The sequence below is a fragment of the Hoplias malabaricus genome, chromosome 11, assembly GCF_029633855.1.
Source record: "Hoplias malabaricus isolate fHopMal1 chromosome 11, fHopMal1.hap1, whole genome shotgun sequence".
NCBI classification, from domain to species: Eukaryota; Metazoa; Chordata; class Actinopteri; order Characiformes; family Erythrinidae; genus Hoplias; species Hoplias malabaricus.
The window spans coordinates 29552024-29575724 of record NC_089810.1 but is presented as its reverse complement, the minus strand read 5'-3'; the positions used below and the strand labels follow the sequence as shown (position 1 = coordinate 29575724).

General features: G+C 38.5%; 1 protein-coding gene across 2 annotated transcripts in view; it reads left to right on the top strand.

Moving 5' to 3' along the window:
• The window catches only part of LOC136710137 (rho guanine nucleotide exchange factor 26-like), a 59878-nt gene that overhangs the window by 7575 nt on the left and 28602 nt on the right, over positions 1-23701 (top strand). For both annotated transcript variants that reach the window (XM_066685791.1, XM_066685792.1), the window contains exons 6-11: positions 6101-6157; positions 8747-8907; positions 20191-20343; positions 21387-21516; positions 22782-22856; positions 23604-23693. In XM_066685791.1, the coding sequence (XP_066541888.1) occupies positions 6101-6157; positions 8747-8907; positions 20191-20343; positions 21387-21516; positions 22782-22856; positions 23604-23693 (666 nt within the window). The remainder of the gene's footprint in view (positions 1-6100; positions 6158-8746; positions 8908-20190; positions 20344-21386; positions 21517-22781; positions 22857-23603; positions 23694-23701) is intronic.

The window sequence follows — 23701 nt, the reverse complement described above, 5'->3', positions numbered from 1 at the left end:
TTGGCTGGAACCGGAGCTCCTGTTTATGGAATTATGTAATCGAGTTTGGGCCGGGAATGGAAAGCAATGGAATGGATAGGAGGGAGACTTTAATGCTATTTTCCACTTTGGCCCAGCTTAGGCAGGAATGTTCTCTGAGAGGGATGGTAGAATCTACAAGCAGATTGAAAGAAGCTGAAACAGTGTGGGAGAATCACAAAATGGACACCTGCTCACCAGATTTCTTCTGAAATTAAGGGTATTGATAGGGGGTTTATCTACCTTTACTTCAGTGGTTGCCTCTACTATTCTGGGAGGGTTTTACTGTCTATGTTGGACATTGTACTCTGAGGAATTAATGGCATAATGACATTCAGCCACAAAAGCAATAATAAGTACTCAAATTAAAAGACATTTATTTATTTTATTTAGTTTTGCCCTCATAGTTCACTGATAATGCTTGTACTGTAAATATGCTCAAGTATTAAAACTGGGATATTTTTTATGTTGCTGGGAGCTAGTCAGTGTTTTTGGGGCCGTGCGGTGTTCATATTTGGTATTGTGAATGTGCTTTAAGTTTTGAAACGGAGTGGTGATGTTCATTTTGATCATTGAAACTGTATTTCCTCAGTGTTTTATATTTGACTTCTTTTATGTTCAGTGTTGTCTTCACTAAAGTATAAATGCATCCAAATATGAGAGACAGCTCCAGTTGCTTGATTGGCCTCAGTGTTTAGGTTCTCCTGCATGTTGCTTTGTGTGGCAGGTTGGATGGAGCAGAATCATGTGACTACATGTGCAGTAGTGTGGTTATAATAAGTGATGGGCCAATCCACATTTTTTCAGTGCCAGTCTGATTCAAATACACAGTTGCCGATACCGATTCCAATATAAGAGCTTATTTTATTATTATTATTATTAATATTGTTGGTGGTGGATTTGCATTTAAGGCTACATTATGTAGGTGAAACAGACTGCACACTCCTTATTATCATAACAGCAAATAAATATAAGCTACACAAATTCTAAGGTATTTGTCTGCATTTTCAAAAAAATCTTCAACATCGATAGCATTTTTTAAAAAATAAGCACATCTACATTAGAACGCAAAATGCTTTTTTTTCTCATTATTTTCTGTGTTTTACATTCTCTTTTTTTCTCTTTTCATTTCTCTCTCTCTCTCTCTCTCTGTCTCTCTGTGTGTGTGTGTGTGTGTGTGTGTGTGTGATCGGGAGGCCAACACACAGACATCAACCTCAGTTTTTCCTGTGCACGGGGCCTCAGTTACAGACTGAAGTTGCCATGGGTTTTTGGTAAGATGTGGAATGGAATCTAGATCTGTGATGTGCTTTGTTAGGTTGTGTTACAGCTGATTCATGGTCTGGCGCAAGCTACGTCTGATATCTGACCAGTGAATGACATTGATCTCAGACCCAATTCGGATATAGGATCGGATCTGGCCCATCTCTAGTTTTAAGGGGAGAGCACATGAATACACAATGGGGAAATAGAATTGACAGATTAAAAAAAAAACAATAATGAACTGAATAAAAAAAAAAAACAGTTTAATAGATTATAGGCAGGATTTTGTTAATTTTTGATTAAATGTGCAGCCATATCCCAAGGTAATGTATAGGGCCCAGTCAGTGTTGAACAGAGCAGGCTGAAAAGAAAGAAGTGGGCAGGAGACGGAGAGATGGATAAGTGTGTTGGCTTGGGGTATGTATGTGTACAGTGTGTTCTGGCAAAAGGCCTAATCTGACTTGTGTTTGCTGGAAGCAGGCTGTCAAAATATAACAGGTGTGTTTACCTGACCCATACACACACACACACACACACACACACAGTAGAAAGGGAATACAATACTGTAGAGAAATGTTTCCTGAAGCACTACCAATTACAGTGTCTCATTCATGAGGTTGTCTGCAGTTCTCTCTGAAACTGGAGGTCTAGACAACATCGTGCACAGCTGGTTCTGATGCGTGTAATTTGGGCAAATGAGTCTCGCCTTAACAGAATAGTTTTAAACATTCTAAATTACCATTACACAGTGTCCTCCTTTACCCCAAATACTGTCGGTGAGCCAACACTGAAGTGTATTTCTTTAGTTTTGCACTGGATCTGTGAGTCTTTTGTTGCTAAAAAAAATAATGAAGAGAATTCCCATATTAGGTCCTGGAGTGCTCCTATCTTTCTTTCCCATCACTCAATGAGAGTTTTGCCAGTGTGGTTACTTTGAGCTGATGTTGTCTGTGAACCTTCTTCAACAGCAGAGTAAATACTCTACTCGACTCTACTTTACTTGCTTTTCAATCCCTCGAGCCTGGTTGGTTTTCCACTAAAATGGCTCCCCCTCGAGAAGTAGCTGGTGATGTCACAAAGCACAGTTTCTAACAGGAACCACTGGCTTTGGAAACCATGTGGCGGTACCATTAAACATTGGGAATTCATTGTGTTGGGTTTTTACGTTGTTGTCTGGGACTGAGCACGGCTCTGTGCATTAATTCAGACGAATCAGTAGGTTTTTTTTTTTTTTTTGTTGTTTTTTTTTTCCCCCTCCATTCTTTGTTGCACCTTTTGGCTCTAACTAGATTGTTTTGTCAGCTACCGATTCAAAGAGCATTTGAATCACTCCAGAGCTGCTGATGTGAGCCAGATACAAAAAAATATGATCTCTAGCTCTACACACTTTTAAAATATAGGTGCTATAAAGTTTTATTTGAATAATATCATAGAAGAACCACTTTTAGTTCTTCTAAAAACTTTATGAGATGTGTGAATGTGAAGGACCATTTAAAGAATTAAAAAATTCCATCACTCGAGCTTAAGGTTTTTTCCCCTTTTAAATGTATTAGCAAAAATGGTTCTTTATGGAATTAAAGTTTGTTCTGCTGTGGTATTGCTTAAAGAACCTTTTGTAGCACCTTTATGATTAAGAGTGTAGCTGTAGCTTGGTGATTTTACAAATGGCTTGTTTGTGTTGGAGGTCTGCATTTCAATGTGATGAACATGCCTCTCTGGCCAATTATAGCTCTGCAAGGTTTACACATCCCAGTTTAGTCCCTACCCTGCTGGCTTAGAACCACAAAAAAATACCTGGTTTGAGGTACCAGTCACACAGTTTGCCGAATAGAAAAGCAGCCAGGTCGAATCGAGTAGGTACCATGCAGCGGAAAAGCACCATTAGTGTTCTCCTCCAAGTGTACTGAGCTGTCCATGACGTTACTCCCTAGGGCTTCCTAGAATGGTAGGGTCTTGTGATACGAGACTTAAGTGACGTGTTGAATTGGGTTAAATGTGCTAACTGCCCTGGTATTGTTCTATCCAGTTTCATTCCTTTGAGGTCCCAGATATGGGAATTTTCCTCTTTTCCGAGAAAGCTTCTGGGCATTCCCTAGGCTTCAATTTTCACTTTCTTCTTGTTTCCTAGATGTAGCTGGTTTCTCGTAGGAGGAGTAAAGATCTTTTGTGACAAGGAAGAAAACACACCTCACCTGACTGTGTCCTTACTGAACCCAAAGCAGGTTGAAGTTCAGTTTCTGCAAAAGTGTTGCTAGGAAACGGATCTCTCTCTCTCTCTCTCTCTCTCTCTCTCTCTCTCTCTCTCTCTCTCAGATCTGTTTGTTCTGCATGTTTGCTTAAGTCTCTTGAGGTGTGATTATAAAGTGAGTTAATTTCTCTTTCAATAAAACTTTAGGTGTTATTGGAATGAAACAACTATAAGTGAATGAAGCTTTCCCCAATTACCATTAAATATGTTACAGAGGTGTGGAGGGAAGTGACATTCTTAAACTATGTTGAGCGCTGGAATCATTAAAATCCTTGGCATTTGGCTTCATTCATAGTAATGTTTTTATTTAAAAAAAAGTTATTGCTCAGTTGTTGTTATTCTAAGGGGCCAGTATATATTATTTAGAACCCTTCATCTTATTAGTTGTTGTTATTGTTATTGTATTAGGTATATGATATATTACACATTTTAATAGTGCCTTATATACTTCTAATACAGAATAATTTATATCTATTCATATGTGGGGATCTGACCTCTAGTGATATATGTGAGTGTATACATTGTAGTAAGTCATTCACTATGCAGGGAGAGAGTAGCGTTTTGAATTTCAGCCAGAGACAAGCCGTTTCTGAAAAGCTCTATTGTCCTTGTCCACACGACAGCAGTGACAATGGCGATTTAAAAAATCTCCAGCCTGTATAGCGTTTTCTGTCACCTAAAATGCAGTTTTATTTGTGGACGGGAGGAAAGTTTGTAAAAATATCATTATCCGTGTGGAAGGGGTCTAATATTTTAATTTGATTACAGCTTCATACACTCACAGGAAAGTACACTACAGGTATGTTATTGTTCTTAAAGGTACAAACAGGTACAACACTGGTTTTAGAGTCTGGTTTTGTTCTTTAAAGGTTCATTGCATTCTCTTCTCGAGAAAATGAGGTGAATATTTGTAAGGTTTCATTATAGAACCTTGTAAAATAATAATAAAAAAAACATAATAAATGTGCTGGAGATGAAACAGGGCGTATAAGATCAGAAGACCTTAAAAGTTACAAATATAATAGGAATATAGTACAGTTATACTCCATATCTAAATGTACTAAGGTTGCCACTACGGTGACAGCAAGAAGGTACCACCACAGTGACAGTTTTTCTGACAGTTTATGTATATATCTTTCTTCTCTTGTTCATCAAGTTATGATCATGAGTATTGTATTAGAACTACAGTCTTTGGTTATCTGCAGTAGAACTGTTTTGTGTGGTTGGAAACAGAGCAGTTGTGTAGATAATAGAGAGAGAGAGAGAGAGGATGAGAGAGAGAACAGAGGAACATTTTGTTTTCTCTGTGTCCTTCCCCTGATCCTCCTCTGTAATATTAGACTCAGCCTAATCCCTGACCTTGGATGTGTTTGGGTTGTAAAGTGTAGAGCAGGTTTGTGTTGGGCCTGAAGAGCGAAGGCAGATTTTGTCTTCTTATTGTTCTGTTTTTCTGCCCTGGTTATGAATTAACAGAATGTGGCTCAGGTGACTACACTTTCTCCAGGAGAAACTTGATCGCACAAATGGTTTTAGTCAAACATTTTCTCTCTCTCTCTCTCTCTCTCTCTCTCTCTCTCTCCTCACAGTACAACAAACGTGAGATACTCCTGTCTTGCAAGGACATCTGGTTCTCACAAATATATAAAACACACATGCGCGCGCACACACACACACACATACACATAAATCTTCCTAATCACTTCAGTTTATTTGAGTATCGTCAGCTTTCTGTATAAACACAGGCAATTACACACACTCTGCACACATACATACACACACACAATTTGCACACTTTACCCCGGGATATCATAATTTAACCACATGCTTTAGTCCCAGTGGAGGATTGGTCTGAATATAGCAGTTTGATTTAGAAGAATACATAAACCAAGACTCAAAGTTTAGCCACCCCCCACTCCAAACAGCCCACTGGGGCCCTTCTCTGAGCATGCCCCGTCCAGGTGTGTAATAGACCTCTTTGTTAGCCTGAAGGAGAATGGAGCCCCCAAAAAAGCTCAGAAATATGCAACCTTATGATATGCTTCACATCCATAGCGGGGACACTCAAGGATGGCCTAATATCACTATATCCAGTGACTGATAGGTAGATAGCCCACAAGCTTGGGCCTGTGGAGCAGTAGAACTGCATTCTCTGGAGTGATGGAGCTCACTCAAGTTTGTTTGGGATTAGTTGGAATGCCAGAACTGATCATTCAGCACCAGTACCTGAAAACACTTAAGGTTCTGATGGCTAAATGCCATCAAATCCTCAAAGAAAAGTTCAGACCTTTCATTGTTGGTTGAGCAGGTGGAAGGTGGAACTTTTGTTTTCTTTTAAAGTGCTCATGGTAATCTCTGTGATTAGAAGGGAATACACTGACAGAGGGGTTGATTTTTCTTCAAAAACACCTTTATAAAGTCTCAGAATCTTAAACTGCTGCATCTCTGCTGGGTGTGTTAGTGTCACGCTCCTCAGGCACATAAGTCAGAGTGAGGTGTGTGATTGTTTGAAGTCTAATCTGATCTCTGTGTAATCAGACTGAGCCTTCACCTCTCTGCTTTTCTTTCCTCCAGGTTAAAAAAAGTGGAGTAGCTGAGAAGCTTAGCCAAGAGGAACGAAAGAGACAGGAGGTAATAATCTTCTCTATGTACACCTCTGTCAGCCTATATTGTGCTGTATTCTCTCTCTCTCTTTCTCACTGTCTCTCTCTCAAATTATTTTGCCCCCTTTGTTACATCATCTCTCTCTCTCTCTCTCTCTCTCTCTAGCCTGCTTTGTGAGAACCATGTTTATGAGACATAAATAAAAGCTATGGGAAACGTGTCTGAATTTGCTGCATTAAAACCATAAATCTTATTGTAAACATTAGGCTGATAAACAAACTTTCAGACCACAAGAACAGGAAGGAACACAATGTCCCACTAATAAACAAATGCACCCTTATATAGGCACGATGGGCTGGGATTTTCAACTCCATGTCGATTAAATGAGCGCCAAAGAGGAACGGTCGTATTAAATATTGCGTCACGAACTCTGGCATCCCGGTGGTGATTCAGAACTTTTTTTGCTTCCGTTCCTGCTGCATTTCTAAGGAGCTTAAAAATGTTTGGTATGTTAATGAGAAACTAGTCATGGGTAAATCAGCTCAGCTCTCCCACTGACGTTCTGCTATTTGTCAGCTAAATGCTTTTCAGCACAAGGGTGGGGTCAAGGCAAGGAACACTTTATCTGCTCAGAGTCACTGACTGACATTGCAAAATGTTAGAACCTGTCAGTGTCAGGAGTGACTGACCGATTGGAATGCAGGTTAGTGCTGTGTGCAGGAAGTGTGTCTTATATGTGGTACAGCCCAAATTGCAGTAGTGTAGTTGATCAGCTGAGACATGTTTACTTCGCAAGTTTAACGGCCACCCTTAGCCACGTCATTGGACAAAATTGCAGTCGTGATTCAGGTTTCAAATTGGTTGCCATAATTATTTTTAGGCATTTGGTGTGATTTATATCATATATCCAATAACACATTAGTGAATTTAGCTGCTTTATATATTTAACATAGACAATTCTGGGGAACTACGGATATCACAGAAAAATAAACTCCTCATTTGTTGCGTTTCTGCTGCATGGTACCTACTCTGCTCAACTCTGCTTGCTTTTTGGGACACCAAACCCTAGCTCCCCCAAAAGCTATTGACAAGTAGCTACTGACATTGCAAAAGTGTTGTTTAGTCATTTTGTATTTGCCTGATATTCTTGTTTTTTGGCACTGAACACTGCTTAGCCGCACATCAGTTCCAACCGATCAGCAGAGTGTTTTAATCGTTCCTTGTTGCACTGTCCAGCTCTTGCTGGAATTTTTCTTTGGCCACCAATACAAGGAGCATATGAACCGCTTCAAACTTCCACAGCATAAGTTTACAAACTGATGTTGTGAGTCGGATGCAAACAAAGCTGAGTACATTAGGTACCATGCAGTGGAATAACGTCTAATATTCAAGGTCACCATGCCCAGGGCCAAGCATCAGTAGAGGGGTATAAACCTTGCTCTAGAGCATTGGACCTGTGTTCTCTATGACTATGCCAATACAGTATATTGCAGTATTTATATATATATATATAAAAAAGGGCATGGTGTCTCAAAATGAGGGCGATATTTCAGAATTATGACGTGTGTCAAGTTTTTGTTCTGTGTCTGACTATATTAAGCCAAAGTATTCATGTGCATTTAAGAGAACCCCAAGGAGGTGGCACTGTGGGAGTTCACTGACTGGAGATGTCACACTCTGAAAAATGTGTGGAGAGAAAACACAAACCAAGTAGCCCACTGTAGTTGTGAGTTTAGCACATAGTTTCTCACGGGCTCCTAACTATTATCACCAATAGATTGACCAAAGGAGGATAGGTCCCCCTTTGTGAGCTTTGGTTCCTCCCAAGGTTTCTTCCTCAGCTGAGGGAGCTTCTCTGTGCCACTGTCGCCCTTGACTTGCTCACTTGGGGATTTTTACATCTTTTACATTCTTTACATTTTTACATTTCATGTCAAAACTTTGTCTCACTGGAATTCTGTGAAACAGCTTTGTGAAAACATCATTTGTAAAAAGCGCTATACAAATAAATTAGATTTTTTAGTTTGTGTTAAAAGAGAGGGGAAGGAAGCTGAAAACAGACAAAATACCCAGCAGACCCTTTAACCCAACTTTTTGCTGAGGTATAAGGCTTTATCCTCTAAATATGTGTGATTTGAGCCTCAGTTCACAGGAAAATCATCTGTGGTGTGCTACCACAACATAACTGACCAGCTATGCTTCTAGACAGTGTAGAGCCAGTTTTATTTTGCTTATTTTTGAACATTTCTGTTTCTCCAGCACCAGAAGCTGAAATTAGCTCTCTCAGAAACAGGCTTTTATCATCAACATGTGTTAGTGTGCACTGTCAGGCTGTGCTGAGCTGAACTGCACCATGCCCAAACCCTCAACTCGAATTTGTGATCACAGAGATGAGACTCTTGCAGCCCTAGAGTACACCTCCACCCACAGTAATTACCGTATACCATGTTAATATTTTGAGATGATATGACGGTATGAAAAATATGGAAGCTGGAGAGTCTGGAATAATCAACCTGACCTTACTAATGCTCTTCTCATGTCATGAAATACTCTCAGCAATGTTCCAACATCTACAGACACAAACTGAGCCTAACCCTAGTCTTATTTTTTTGTTAGACGATATTTGAGGTGATTTCATCAGAGCACAGCTACCTCCACAGCCTCATGATTCTCATCCGACTTTTCAAGAACTCTCCAGAACTCAGCGAGACCATGACCAAGACGGACCACCACCACCTCTTCTCCAACATTGTGGATGTCTGTGAGACCAGTACAAAGTAAGAGCTCTTTCTCCAGAGAAGCAGTGCAAAGACTGGGCTGATGACAGATGTGTTTTCTGTGCTTTCTTAAGTCATTTTATGGTTGTTTTCTTCAATGTTTTCTTGATGATCCAATAAGACCCCTTCACTAGCAGCTGTGTCTTGTTCTGGAAGCTGTGGATTGATGCTCTATCGATTGATGGGTGTCTTGAAAGGTGCCTTTTCAAATAAAATATATTATTATTAATCTACTCTCCTCTGTTCCATTTGTATCCTGTATTTAGAATTTGACCTGCAGATAAATGGATGGATGAATAAATAGATGGGCAGTGTCTTCATTTCATTGGCTACATCATTGACTTATTTGAGTCTAAGGTTGAAGTCAAACAAAAGAGGAAAGGAAAGCTTCTTTAATCCAGTCTGAATTTGCCTTTAAGTGTGTGGAGCATCTTTGTTGTTAACAGACCGTTGTTTCTGATCTAGTTTCAAAGCCAAAATCAGAGGAAAGATGTGTGCTCTGTACATTATCATCTAATTCATGAGAATTAGGTTTGTAAATCCAGTGAGACTGGGTGTGTATGTGTGAGAACTGTAGCCAGGTCTTTGAAAGTTCTCCAGGTTTTGTATTTGAAGAGGATAAGGAGATTGTGTGGTGTGTTTTGTATTGGCTAATGTGGTTTTGAAGCAAAAATCTTATCAGTTGTATTTGGGGGAATAGAAGCAGACACTTTCTAGGCTTTTCAGTTTTTATGTGTCTCTTTGGCTCCTCCACCTCTGTGATCTTCAGAGTAAACTGTAAATAATCTCTGCGGTTAACCACGCCACTCTTGGCCTCTAGGTTGTTTGCCCCTGTGTGTAATTCGTGTTTGGGTGCTTTCTTCTCTGTTGGATAAAGGCTTTGTCTGATGCAGGAAGTGTGTGTAGCTGAAGGGTGAACTGTAGTGTTTGTAGTTGTTCTCCATCACAAAAGACACTTTGCTGACGTGAACCTGAAGATGAAATGTCACCTGTTGGCACTATCTGAGACACAAAAACCTCTTTTATTTTGTCTTTTGTTGTAATGAATGTTCTCGCTGCAGAGTTCAGGAGGCAAAAGGCACTGGTTTCTTTATTTTATTTGTACATTTTTTAAACTTTCTTTCTGTCTTTTTTCTGTGTGTCTGTCTGTCGAAAAACACAAATCAGTCGGTGGATTGGCTACTTTATGGTGTCTGTGTGTCCAGTCGGTGTACCCATCTTGTGCCCAGTGTTTTCGTGTAGGTTCTAGACTGGATAAGCAGTTACATGTGAATGAATCACACACTTCTTGTGGAACATAGTTAGCAACAATAGAAAAAGAAACACACTGTTATTTCTTGCATTAAAAATTTTTCTTATATTTTATCTACGCCCAAGAAAGTAAGTTTATTTGGACATTTGTCTTTTATTATCTAAAGGTTTTTTTGTATCATCTGTTAATCTTGTACATTGCCTGGTGCAGTTTTTGTACATTCTTTTCATCTCTTCTGTGTTTATTTTTTTTCTTTTTTCACTGGGGGATATTCAGCTTGTTTAAGTTAGAGCTGGAGGTCTGGTTTGTGTCTATAATCTTCTTCAGGAAAGGGTACAGTGCTGTACGCCATGGAAGGTGGGTTTTAGGATAGAGCTCAGGGCTATAGTTGAGTTCAGAATGGAATACAGTACTGTTCTGTTGTTTGTTGTATTTGTCTTGTTCCTAGAAACATTATTATTATTATTATTATTGATGTACTCTTATTATTGTCAATAACATTTTCACTACAATTTGTGAGAAGACAATTGAGGTCAGTTGTAAGGCATCATGGGTACTGAATATCTGACTAAAGTTCACTGTGTGAGGTAAGTTTATAACCCAGTAAAGTGCTGACTGATGAAAACCTGAGATAGACAATAGATGGAAAGAGACACACGTCCATACACCCTGAGATCTGCACTAGGGTTTTGTCATGACTAAAGCCTGCCATCCCTGCTTGAATTAGTTCAGGGCAGTTGAATGTCAGCAGGCCTCAAATAGTTTAAACAGAGTTTGTGTAACTTTTAGCAATACTTGAGTGAAGTTTGGGGTTTGGGCAACTATCATACGCTGGAATGGAATGGCATATGGCCAGCAGAGCAGGGTTTCCCAATTTAGCTGGATAATGTAAGCCGCCCAGTGACAATAGGAATATGCCTGATGTTTGACCTTCGTCTAACTGAGAAATCCTGCTAGTGAATTACATAAAGGTTTTATAATGGGGACTGTGCTGATTTGAGATCAGTGTGTCTGGACTGTGCTGATCTGAGATGAATGAAATTTGAGAACAGTGTGTCTGGAATGTGCTGATCTGAGATCAGTATGTGGACTGTGCTGACTGTGTAGGTCAGACTGTCTGACTGGACTGTAATGTTCTGATACCAGTGTGTCTGGACTGTGCTGATCCTAGATCAGTGTGTGGACTGTCCTGATCTGAGATCAGTGTGACTGGACTGTACTGACCGAGGATCAGTGTGACCAAAGGACAGCTCTCTGCTTGTATGCAGGTCACTGATTAAAGGGGAATCATTTAACCAGATCATGTTCTCGTGTGTTTTTACTGTCTGGTCATGACCTCGTGGTTAGATAAGCTTTTGCTACTGGTTGTGTTTATTCATTCTCCAGATGTGTGTATGTGACAGCACAGGCTTGCAAGCCTGCCTGTGTGCTTGTATGCATCCTGAAGTAACAGATGTATTGACCAATATTTTGTATTGACCCGTCTTTCCAAATCGTTATCCTAAAATTGTTAATTATTATAAAAAATAGCAGTTGTCTTAAATATAATGAAATATTGAGCTTTAAAATGGGGTCCTGTATCGTTCTAATTGTAATTCATTCAAATACAGATGTAGCAGCAGCATACAGACATAGCCTGTGTGACACAGTTTGCCTTCTCTTATTAGTAAATATCAGGCAAAAAAGATAAGATAACAATATTAATGAATATGCTGCTTTCAACATGTTTTTGGATCAAATGTTATGCAGTTGTGGGCACACACACACACACTGAATGTGACTGACTGAATGTTCTGATGAATTGACCCCTGTGGAAGAAGACAGTGTTTATATTGTATTTTTGGGGAGACAATATTCTGTCACTGGCTCGGCTCTGTGTGTATGTGTGTGTTGGGAAATGACAGCTCTTTCCTGGAAATCACATGACCCTTAAAAGCGGGAACATTCTTACATTCTGAGCTGGTTCTCATTAACTGAGGGGGCTGAAAATAGCGTGAAAATGTTCTGACTACAGACAGGAACCCAGTGGGCTTCAAGCCCAAGGATCATCTGCTGTTTTCCATTGCTGAAGTATTCAAGAGCTTTTATAGGTAAACATGGTGACCTGCATTATTCCAGATATTTCCTTCTTATAAACTACCATCTGACTCCCATCCTATGACGAAAGTGCATTTCCATGTGCTGTTGCTTGTTGCAAGACCTACCAGCCACACCCCTGCTTTCTTGTGTATGTGGCAGGTCACCTTTCTCAGCCAATCACATTGCCGGGTTGGAACTGTGGTATAGTTCTCTTAAATCAAAACAACTATGATATAAAACAACTATGAAATATTGGCTGATGACCTATTTTTCACAATGAAACCTGGATGAGAACTAATTAAAAAAAAATAATTTCAAAATGAGAATTATTTCTCATTTTTCATCAACAAATGAAAACTAAACCAAAATGTGAAAGACTGATAAATGATTGGTTATTTTTTATTTTGAAAGAGAAATTTGTAAGGAAATATAATGTTAAGGAAAATGCTCTGTCTGTCTACTGTTGTCAGGGAGATGATCTTGGCCGGACAGATTAGTGAAGAGGAGTCGACGCCCAAAGAATTGATTCTTTGAGTGTCTGGGAGTCACTTGTGTCAAAAGTTGGCCAGTGGTTCACAGGTTTTAAACTCTTGGAATTGACTCACTCTTGGTTTGCAACTCACACTGAACTTAAAATGTTAATGTTAAATCAATGTAAAATGTTACTTGGGGGTATTAGTTCCTTTAAATGTAGCATAACATTTAAACTATTGTTAATGAAAGCAAGTATCAAATAACGGCTCTAAATAATACAAAAAAAAAATAATTATTTAAATACCTGATTAAAATATTTTTTTAAAAATAAGGCTAAAATAAATGTAGTTTTCGTCGACTAAACTGGCCAAACTTGTTTTGGAATGACAAGAAAATTATGCTAGTCTAATTTAATTTAATTAACTAGCTAAGTTAATTGCTTCATCTCTGAAAACTGGTTCCTGTTTCATAGGAAAAAAGGATAAATCACCTCATTTTGATAAGCACCAGTTAAACAGGTTTTTGGATGGAAAAGAAGAGTCTGCCTTAAAGACGTTTTTCCTATGCCAGTCTCTGACAGCCTCACTGCCATTGCACAAGCACATTTATTTTTTACCCTGCGGCAGATATGTTGCAGTGTGTGGAATCCCATTTTAGATTTAGATTATATGAAATGATTGGGACAGATCTCGAAATGTTGTGCCAGGCGTACACATGTGACACCAGAATGCCTGAAGGGGTGTGTGTGTGTGTGTGTGTGTCTTCAGATATCTTTGGTAAACACAAATACCTTTCTGTATGTTCAGGAACATTATATCCACTTCAGTGATCATGTGCTAGTTCCTACTGGTTCAGTGCAATGTTCATTTGTTCATTGCTCTCTCTCTAAGTCTATCTCTCTATCCATTTTGCTCCCTATATTTAAAGGGGACATCTATGATTGTGGGGGAAGTAGACATATTAGACCAGTTTCAAGCATGCAAACAGACAGGAGAGCTAGCAAATGGTGAGGAAACATCCTCTTTAAAATTAAAAACCACTTTAACATTTCATTGTGAATGTCACCTTTAGGGCAGGATGGAGCACTGCACCATTTAGGGTGGGTCATGCATCAAGTTTGTAATTCTCGCTAGAATGCTTTCTCATTTTTTGCATGCAACATCTTGTTGGCCATTAAAAAAGAAATGAAAATGACTACAACAGCATATTTCTACAAAAGAATTAGTATCAGTTATAACCCATTACTTTATTCCTCAGGCTTCATGGGTGTGGTGTGGTGTCCATTATCACCTCCTCATCCTTCTTTTACCTCAAATAATTCTAAGGGTCCTTGGGGTGTGAAATCAGGATGTGGAGGTGAGATTGGGCACTACACCGTGGCTCTGTAAGTACACCATGTTTTGCCTGAAAAAAACAAACAAACAAACAAAAAAAAAACCCTTGCATGTGGCACATCACAACGGCCACTGGGAGAATTCCTGACTTTGATTGAGGCTGTAATTTTTCATTTCAAAAACTTTTCAAACTGTGTTAAATTTTATTTGAACCAGTAACACTCACCATCAGGCATTTTACTTTTAAACTTGTAACCATTTCATGTCTGATGATGATACCTGTCAATTTTATCAGACACATCTGATGTGTTTCAGAGCTTCAGTACAGGTCCAAATGTACTGTCTTGGTGTGTGTGTGTGTGTGTGTATGTATATACACGTGTATATATATATATATATATATATATATATATATATAATATGGGTGTGTGTGTGTGTGCGATGTTGCTGTAAACTGAAATCATTTTTAAAGTGAGGTTTGACTTTTTCCTCACAACTGTTCTCTCAGCAGATGCCAGCAGGTTGACGCAACAACCACACATGCTCAGTCTCATTCTAGACTTCTATCAGAAATTGATATTCACAAGATCTACAGTCCAAGGCGTTCAGTTTGTGAATCATAAAGTTTGAGAATTTGCATCTGGGGACACAGAAACTTTCTCAGAGCTCTTTAAGCTTTACTGAGATTCTGTATATTTTTAATGCAACACTCAGGAATCCGGCACACCGCCCTATTCCAGTAAAACCATATGAACACCATACAGAGGACGAAAGGACTGTTATATATTAGGAGTCACAAAATGTTTCTGAAGGTGGTGTATGGAGACTTTATATTTTAAAAATGTCAAAAGAAAAGTCAGTGTTCAAAGAAAAACCCATCTTTAAAATAGTACCCATATAGGAAAAGAAAAACCTTCTTAAATTTCAATGGAATTCAGTTTTAAAAAGTTTTATTCCAAGACACTGTAGAGCATTTCTAGTGGTCCATACATCATGGAATGTTTTAAATGATGTAGTACAAAAAATGAAGATATGTTAAGATGGATAGTAAAATAGTATTTTAACTAGGTGTTCTCAGTTGGCCTGTTTTTCATTTTTAAGCAGTCTAATCCTCTGCATGGTTGAATCATTTTTATGTAAATGTTGTCATATATTATCGTGGTGTTTTTTTTTTTTGGTGTTGTTTACTTTGTATTTTTTGCTGGTACTGGATGGGATTGCCTCGCCTGTAGTTATTTACACATTGTCACTTTGATTTAATACCTTAAGGTATCCCATTTTATTTTACGGTTGGCCCTGAACACACAATGTGATTGGCAGGGTGGGGGATGGATTTTCCAGCAACATGGAATTGGTTTTTGGCTTGGTTCCCGTTCCTGCGTCTACTTTTACATGGTTCTGCACATTTCAACAAACATAAATAGATACAGGTCATGCTCATCAGGACGACTCTGTAGCCACACTCTAAAATAATCACTTTGAAGTTCAGCAGGAAAAAACTTGCCATCATTTAAACACACAAAAAAACATTAAAAACCTTAAAATTAAAATCCTGCCCAACAGACGAATAGCCAAACTTTGGGGCCAACCGATGATTGCAGTAATAATATAAGAATGGAAGGGGACTAAGAGATATTATTATGCTAGCATAGGCTATAAAACCTGAGGACAGCCTGAGTTGAGTCATGGATGTTTATGGCTCTTTCAGTTTGTAAGCAATAAAAACTGAATGAGATGCATCTCAATAAGAAATGGAGGCCCTGTGCTACATGGCAGGACATTGTTAGTCAGAGACGTTACCTAAACCCTGGCTTTTACCCGAGAAAAGCAGTGGGGAAGTTGGAGTCAGATTTGTGGATTTCTGATGATGACAGAAGAACTTGAAGCGATTTGGAGCATCCACATGTCTAACAGCTGTTTAAATCACTTTGACCATGTACCTAAGAATATGTGCAATAGGGTGTGCAGGAAATTCCTGAAAAGAATGAGATTCAGAGAGAGGGATGGAGAGAATGATTCTCCCAGTTCCCCAGGGGGTCTAATGCTGCTTTTATTTAAGGACAACAATGGAGGGATATTGGGTCCACACCTGTAAAGGAAGGATCGATTCTAATATGTAAATGCAAGTTTCATGTTAGTTAATATATTGAGGATTAACTATGGTTTATAAGTACAGTAAAGGAGTGTGTAAACAAGTCTCTGTGTGTGTGTATGTGTGTGTGGTGCGCGTTTGTGTTTTGTGCTCCTGCATATCCTGGCTGAAATTTAACCCACACCCTGTTCGATGTGTGTTTGTGTGTGTGTTTCTCTGGCTTGTGGACTGAATGATGAAATTTCGCCTCCACTCTTCTGCTGTTCCAAAACTAAATGGCTCACAATAACAGCTTGTTTACTCCTAATAGCTTTCAGTCCCATTGTCTGGCTGGCTGTCCGTGTCTTTGCCGAGCTGGCTGCTAGATGGACCAGTCCTTCCAGATACCTCGTGTGTGTGTTTGCATTTTTTGTCAATTGGTGTCCTTTGTGGCGTATTCATTCTTATTTATATTCTTGTCTCTTTTTGAATTGAATGCGCTGCGCAAGTATGTTGTTAAATATATTATAATTACTCAGCCGTGTGTGTGTGTGTGTGTGTGTGTGTGTGTGTGTGTATGTGTGTGTGTGTGTGTATGTGTGTGTGTGTGTGTATGTGTGTGTGTGTGAGAGAGAGAGATTTGGCTCAGTTTGTGATGTGAAGCTTGTGGGTGGTAGAAACTCTGTAGTACATGTTTTGGACAGTAGTTTTGTGTTCCTTCAGTTGCAGGATAATCAGGAGTCCATTGCAAGTTTTGATCTCTCTCTCTCTCTCTCTCTCTCTCTCTCTCTCTCTCTCTCTCTCATATATTAATAGAGAGAAGAATATACACTTCTCTCATTCCCTTATTCATCACCCCACCTGTCTTTATCTTTTTTCTGCCCTTTTCTTTCTCTTTCTGTGTAATCCTGCCATTTCGTGTTTTTCTCTTTCTTTCACCTTTTCGGCATTTCTCATTCCACCCTCTCCCTCTCTGAGCCTGGTTGTGATGTCATCAAATCAGACTGCAGGGGTGATGTCACTGTCTAATGATGTGTGAATGGTATCGAATAATCTGTGACAGAAGGGTCAGTGTGGTCTTTCAACATTCATTTATTCATTCATTCATTCATTCCATATAAGGCCATTATGGCAGTGTGTGCCCTTTGCATTGAACATTCATGGCATTTCAATGGCACTCACATACCATAGCTGTTAATACCCAGCATGCCATCTATCAGCCTGTTGTGTCCAAAACACCCATAAATATACACACGTGTATTTATAAGTTCAGGTCGCTGATCTTTACCCACAGAACTATATTAGAAGGTAGAATTAGCCTTGAATTGTTTCCATGACACAGTACCATATTCAGTTTGGAATTTAGATTTGCATATTTTCACAGCAATATAATTCACTACAGTGCTGTACCTCATGGAATTTTGAAACAGACCTTGCTGTGGTTATTCAAATATATCACTAACCTCAGTTTACCGCTCATTTATTCACCTGTCTAATAATCTCTAGGATGGAATAAAGAAAAAAGGAAAATATAAAAATTACATTTAATAAAATAACTACACAGAATAACAAACCATGCTTAGAGCTAAAATTAAGTGCAACTGCTTACGGGAATAATCCATATGAACAGCAGAATGATGCAAAAATTCTAAATATTATTATTATTATTATTTTTTTTTTTTTGTATCCAGCATATATCCTGCAGTAAACTTTGGTGTTCTTCAGTAACCGTGTTGAATCTGGAACACCATTTTTGAGACAGCTGAGGGATATCCCGTACTTCTACTTCACTGACATCATCACCTCCAGAAATAGCCCCCTTGGGTCAGCCAAGCTGGGGGTCTACATTGGAGTGGCAAAACCGGAGGTCATAGCAGGTTGTTCCACAGATGGGTCCGCTCTGGTTTCCTCTGAAGAAGCACTGGAATAACCCACAAAAGGGTCATAAACCCATACAGATGTGTGTCCGCTTCGGAAGCACCTTACACAGTGTGCGTGTTTGTGTGCACACTTAGTCCTACAACAGTAAATCATACTGTTGAAAATATATAAAAACACTAGCATCATTAGAAGTGTTTTTTTTTTTTTTTGGTGGTCTTCAGAAGACAAAGGACACAGTGTCACTGAATACTGTCTCCCTGTGGAGCATGTTGTAACATGGGAGTTAGTAAGTTATGAGGTGCTTCACATCTACACTTTCAGCTGCAAATACAACTTTAAAATAAAAATTGAATAGGGACCAAACATGCTTTTTTTTTTTAAAAGTTATGTTTAGGATTAGATTAAACTCATAGGGTGTGTGTGTGTGTGTTTTTCTTGTGCGTTGTTTGTATGTACGTGCATGCCTGTGTGTGGTATAGATCAAGAGGAAAGTGATGTGTGATGTTGGGTCGCTTTAGGGACTTGGAGACATCCTGTTTTACAAGGTGACCGTATGACAGGGAAGGAGGTGTTACAATAGCTTCCTGTCTTTGTGTGTGTTAGTGTTTGTATGTGTATCAGTGTGACCTCTCTCCAGTCCACTCCACTCTACTCTATTCCACTCCTCCCCTTCCCTCCCTTTCACTGGGTATGCTCTAAAAATGATGGTTCTTCAATGGCTCTTTAGTAAAAACAATGCTTCTATATAGAACCATGAAAAATTAGAGCTCTTTACAAGATTAAATGGTTCTTTGCATTTTGAACTCCTTCAAATATATTTCCGTATTCATTGAAAATCTGCTCAAGGGTTCAATATTGCACCAAAAAGCTTTCTTCTATAGTTACAACTTCAAGCTTCTTATGGTAGAAGAACCATTTATGGTGCCATACAGAACCCTTTTCTAAAAGTTGCTAAATATGACCAACTGTACACACACGTGTATCTGTAGTCAATCTAAAGAAATCTTTACCTGGGCAAAGAACCTTAAATTATGCAAATGGTTATTTTAAGTGTTCAGGGTTTTGTATAAAAACATTTTCTTTACTAAAGCACCCTTGAAGGACCATAATTTTAAAGTGTATTTTGTTTTTTATTTTTGAGATTCGGATATAAATTTTTGGCTAAATGTAGGCTATCAATATATAGCACTGCTCCTGTATTCTGGCTCTCCAGCAATTTAAAAAAAAAATAAGCCTTCTGATCATCGGACACCCCCACTCCACCTGTATTCAGGCTAGTCAATATATAAGTCCTTGTACAAGTGGATGCTCACAACAAAACGTGCTGAAGAAACTTTTTCAACTTCGTACCTGAAATTATAGCACCTCCACGAAGCTCTTGTTACCTCATGTAAACACTGTACCTTATAGTGGCAGAGTGTTTGCAGGGTCTAGCGAACGTAGCTGGCAGAGCCATGCTGTGAGCCGCAGCACAGCCTGGAGATTGGGATTTTAAAGTGGGAGTCGGATGCAGATTTTCTGAATGAAACCAAACAAAACATCCCACTCCTCACCCATTGAATTTTCGAATAGTCGAAGAATATTACGACAGACCTGACAAAGCCCTAAAACACCATTGGGAATAGCCTTACATTTTTGGCGTCTTTTAGACACAGCAACAAATATGGTGGAAGGTGGCTCTGCATTGAAAAAGGGAAAAGGGGGAATCGCCAAGAGCATAAGAGTGAACCTCAACTAATCTGTTTTACCATTTCACACAGAAGCATCCAGATGAGTACAAGGAAAGTAAAAAATGTCACAAAAAGACAGTGATCTCTAATCCACAGTACTATAAGTTACTGTTGTTTTACAAAATAACCAAATGTTTACAGTTTTTTTCTCCTCTCTACAGAATGTTTGAAACGGTTACATTTGTACTAAAATAAAACTTATATAGTTGTTGCAATAGTATGTTCTTGAAATTAATAAAGTGTTTGTCATATCACCAAAAATACCCTGAAGTGTCATGATATTATTTTTATCGCCAACCCCTAATTCAGATTTGCTTTGTTTGTTTCTGTTGAGTTGAACTGAGCTGGGTTCATTCACTTAAGTTCAGTTAAAATTGATTAGGGTTTGTTTGATCAGTTCAGCTCAGTTCAGACCTTTTTATCTCACTCTTGCTTATCTCCTACCTCTTCCTCTCTCTGTAGGTTCTTTAAAGAACTGGAAGACAGACATCAGCAGAATATTGTAATTGACGACATCAGCGACATTGTGGTCAGACACGCCCAGGCGAATTTTGAACCCTACGTGACATACTGCTCTAATGAAGTGTATCAGCAGAGAACACTTCAGAGACTACTGTGAGTATAGAGCTAGTTTTTTTACAAACACACACACACACACACACACACACACACACACACACACACACACACATCACTTATAAAAACCTTCATCTCCTTTCATGGCAGATAACAAAAAGATCTGTTAATCATCTGTGATATCTGATCTTTGACCTTTCGGTTCTTCAACTCTGGCTTTTTTTTTTGCAGAGAGCACACTTTCCCCTCTCTTCTGTTTTTATTCATCTACTAAACAAAAGGAGCACACAATACATCAGTTAAATAATGTACATACGTAATCCAAAGAGTAAATTACAATAGAGAATGTGGCACACTTCAAAAATTAAGGACACAATGTGTCACTAATACCAGAGCACACCCCTGTGGAGTAGGCCTTAAATATTATGAGCGAGAAATAGAGGCCCTTGTGCTATAATAAAACAGTCAGTGAATGTATAAACAGCTGAGTGAGCCATGAAGTGCTTCAAATTTAGCAACCATCAGTTGTTGATTCATTTAAAGGAATACTAGATATGAATCGTTTGCTCCTGGGGCTCCCACATACTGTAATTCATTTTTTACAGCACTTTACTGAACTCATTGGGGAAAAGGGGGTGATTTTCTACCCTCCTCCAAAGGTTCCATAGTGTAGTTTCTGCAATACTGAGCCCAGAGTAGCAATGGCAGAGTCTCTATTACAGGTCAGTGAATCATCATAATGATTTTGAAACTGTGATTTAAAGGGAAAGTACTATGTAGTGTTCCTTTAAGCAACAAGCTCCCTTATAGTCTATAATAAGGGAATTGTATCCAGCTCTGTTTTAGACTCCAGTTTATGACAAAAAAACAGAAATATTTCCAATGACTTTCTGCACAATGATGCAGTTTCCTGTGAAAGACTTTCTTGTCCTATCCAGTAAAATAGATGAGTTTGACTTCTTTTCATCACTCATGTTAATATGAGTCCAGACAGTAAAGATCTGGAGATCTTCCCATTTTTTTTTCATTTACTCTCTCTCTCTTCATAATTTATCTTTCCCTCCCCCACATATCCTCCACAGAAGCAAGAGTCCCTCCTTTAAAGAGGTCCTGAGCCGAATTGAAGCCCACCCTGACTGCAGGAACCTGCCCATGTGCTCTTTCCTAATCTTGCCCATGCAGAGAGTCACACGGCTCCCTCTGCTCATTGATGTGAGTAACAACAATGTTTTCCTGTCTATGCACTACATAGGTGGAGGTGGGGCGGAGTTTAATATCCCTCTAGGTCACACTTCCAAGCATCCTCTTTCTATTGATCAGTGCTGTTTTACAGAGAATTACAAACAACTTGTGTCAGCAGTGGGTGCACATTAAATTAGCTGAATTCACTTATTAGGATATATACACATATATAGACACTGTCCCTTCTCAGCACTTCATTTCTACCTCCAGTTGTTGGATAAAGCCAGTGGTGTCCCTCTGGCTCCATTGTGGAGACCTGGAGGACTAGCACTTACATAACCCATGGTTTTTACTTAATTAGGTCTCCCCTTTTCTCTGTTATTCTTTCTTCCCTCTCAGTTAGTTACTGAGTTACTCAGTTAGTTAGGCTTATTTCCATTTTCCAGTCAGTACATTATATCAGTCAGATCATGTTCCTTGACTGCTTTTTGCAATGAATCTTATTGGCCTTAATTGTCACACTAGATAAATGCTTACAGCTTTAAGCATATTGTCGTTGTAAGTGTTTATTGTTCAGTCTTTGAAAGTAGATTATATAGTATGTTTTTTTTTCCTTTCTTTCTTACTCATGAGTTTTCCCCTACTCTTCTCCTTCTCATTGTCCTCCACATGGAAGTCTGTATATAAAGCGACAGCTGATTGAAAAGAGGGAGTGGTAGCGCATTAAAGAAACCACACAAAAGGTCCCATTCTCAGCCCTTGGTGTCATATCTCTTTCTCTCTTTCTCTTTCTTTCTCTCTCTCTCTCTCTCTCTCTCTTTCTCTTTTCTGTTCTTGTCTTTCACTCTTCCCACATCCCCTGAGTTTTGTCATGGTTTTTCGACTTTGGGGAAAAGTAGAATGGAACAAACACAACATTTAGAGCCTGAGAAAGTTTGGTGTGGATTTTCTTCTTCCTTCTTTCTTTTTGCTACGTGCAATAACAGTGATGTGTTTTGGAAGATTCAAGCACAGAAAAGCTATTTTTAGCTGTTTCATATCAGTTTATCAATTCTAGTTAATGGTTTAGTAAGTGTTTTGGCATCATTTGAAATCTCCAGGTATTGAGTGTACTGTGTTCATTATAATAAACCATGCTATGAAAAGCACAGTTGGATTAAGTTGTGTTAATGTCTGTATTCTGTATAGTATTTTTTTAATGTACTTATTTTTTTAATATCTAAAGCCAAACCATGTACTTTAGATAATTGTGTTTTTATTTTTCTTATTTTTTTAATTTTTAATTTTTTTTGTAGACCATTTGCCAGAAGACACCCAAAGACTCTCCCCTGTATGAGGAATGCACAAAAGCTCTTCACTGTGTCAGCAAGGTGAACACTGCACTGGCTATTACATTACTTACTGACTGCATGGGATTTTAAGGAACATTAGGTGGTATTTTTAAGTTAAACTTCAAAATAAATGCTTCACTAACCTGTAATAGGGAGAATTATGGAAGCCTGTTTCCGCCACATAAGATAATAAAAAAAAGGCACCAATTATTATTTTTTCATTAATATGCAATTTGCTATCTCAATATTTCGAGATACTATCTCATCATTTTGAGATACCAAGTCAATATATTGAGATATTAACTCATTATTTTGAGATACTAAGTCAATATTTTGAGATACTACCTCATTATTTTGAGACGGGATCTCATTATTTTAGATAATAAGTCAATATATTGAGATAGTATACAATCTCAATATATTGACTTAGTATCTCAAAATAATGAGATCCTATCTCAATTTATTGACATATTATCTCAAAATAATGAAATAGTATCACAATATATTGACTTAGTACCTCAAAATATTGAGATAGCAAATTGCATATTAATGAAAAATAAAAATTGGTGTCTTTTTTGTATTATTTTATGTGGCAGAAACAGGCTTCGATAGAGAATTAAGCCCCTGTCATTTCTACTCTTGGCTGCAAATGTGAATTACACTCTGCCGTTGTAGGGGGAGCCCAGGAGCTAAAATACTACATTTTATCTAGTGTTCTTTTTAAAGCAGTGGTGGCATTCACATTTTTTATTGTGATTTTATGTGTATGTGTCTGTGTGTGTGCAGCTGGTACGGAAATGTAATGAGGGCGCACGGAAAATGGAGCGGACTGAGATGATGTACACTATCAACTCTCAGCTGGAATTTAAGATTAAGGTAAGTGA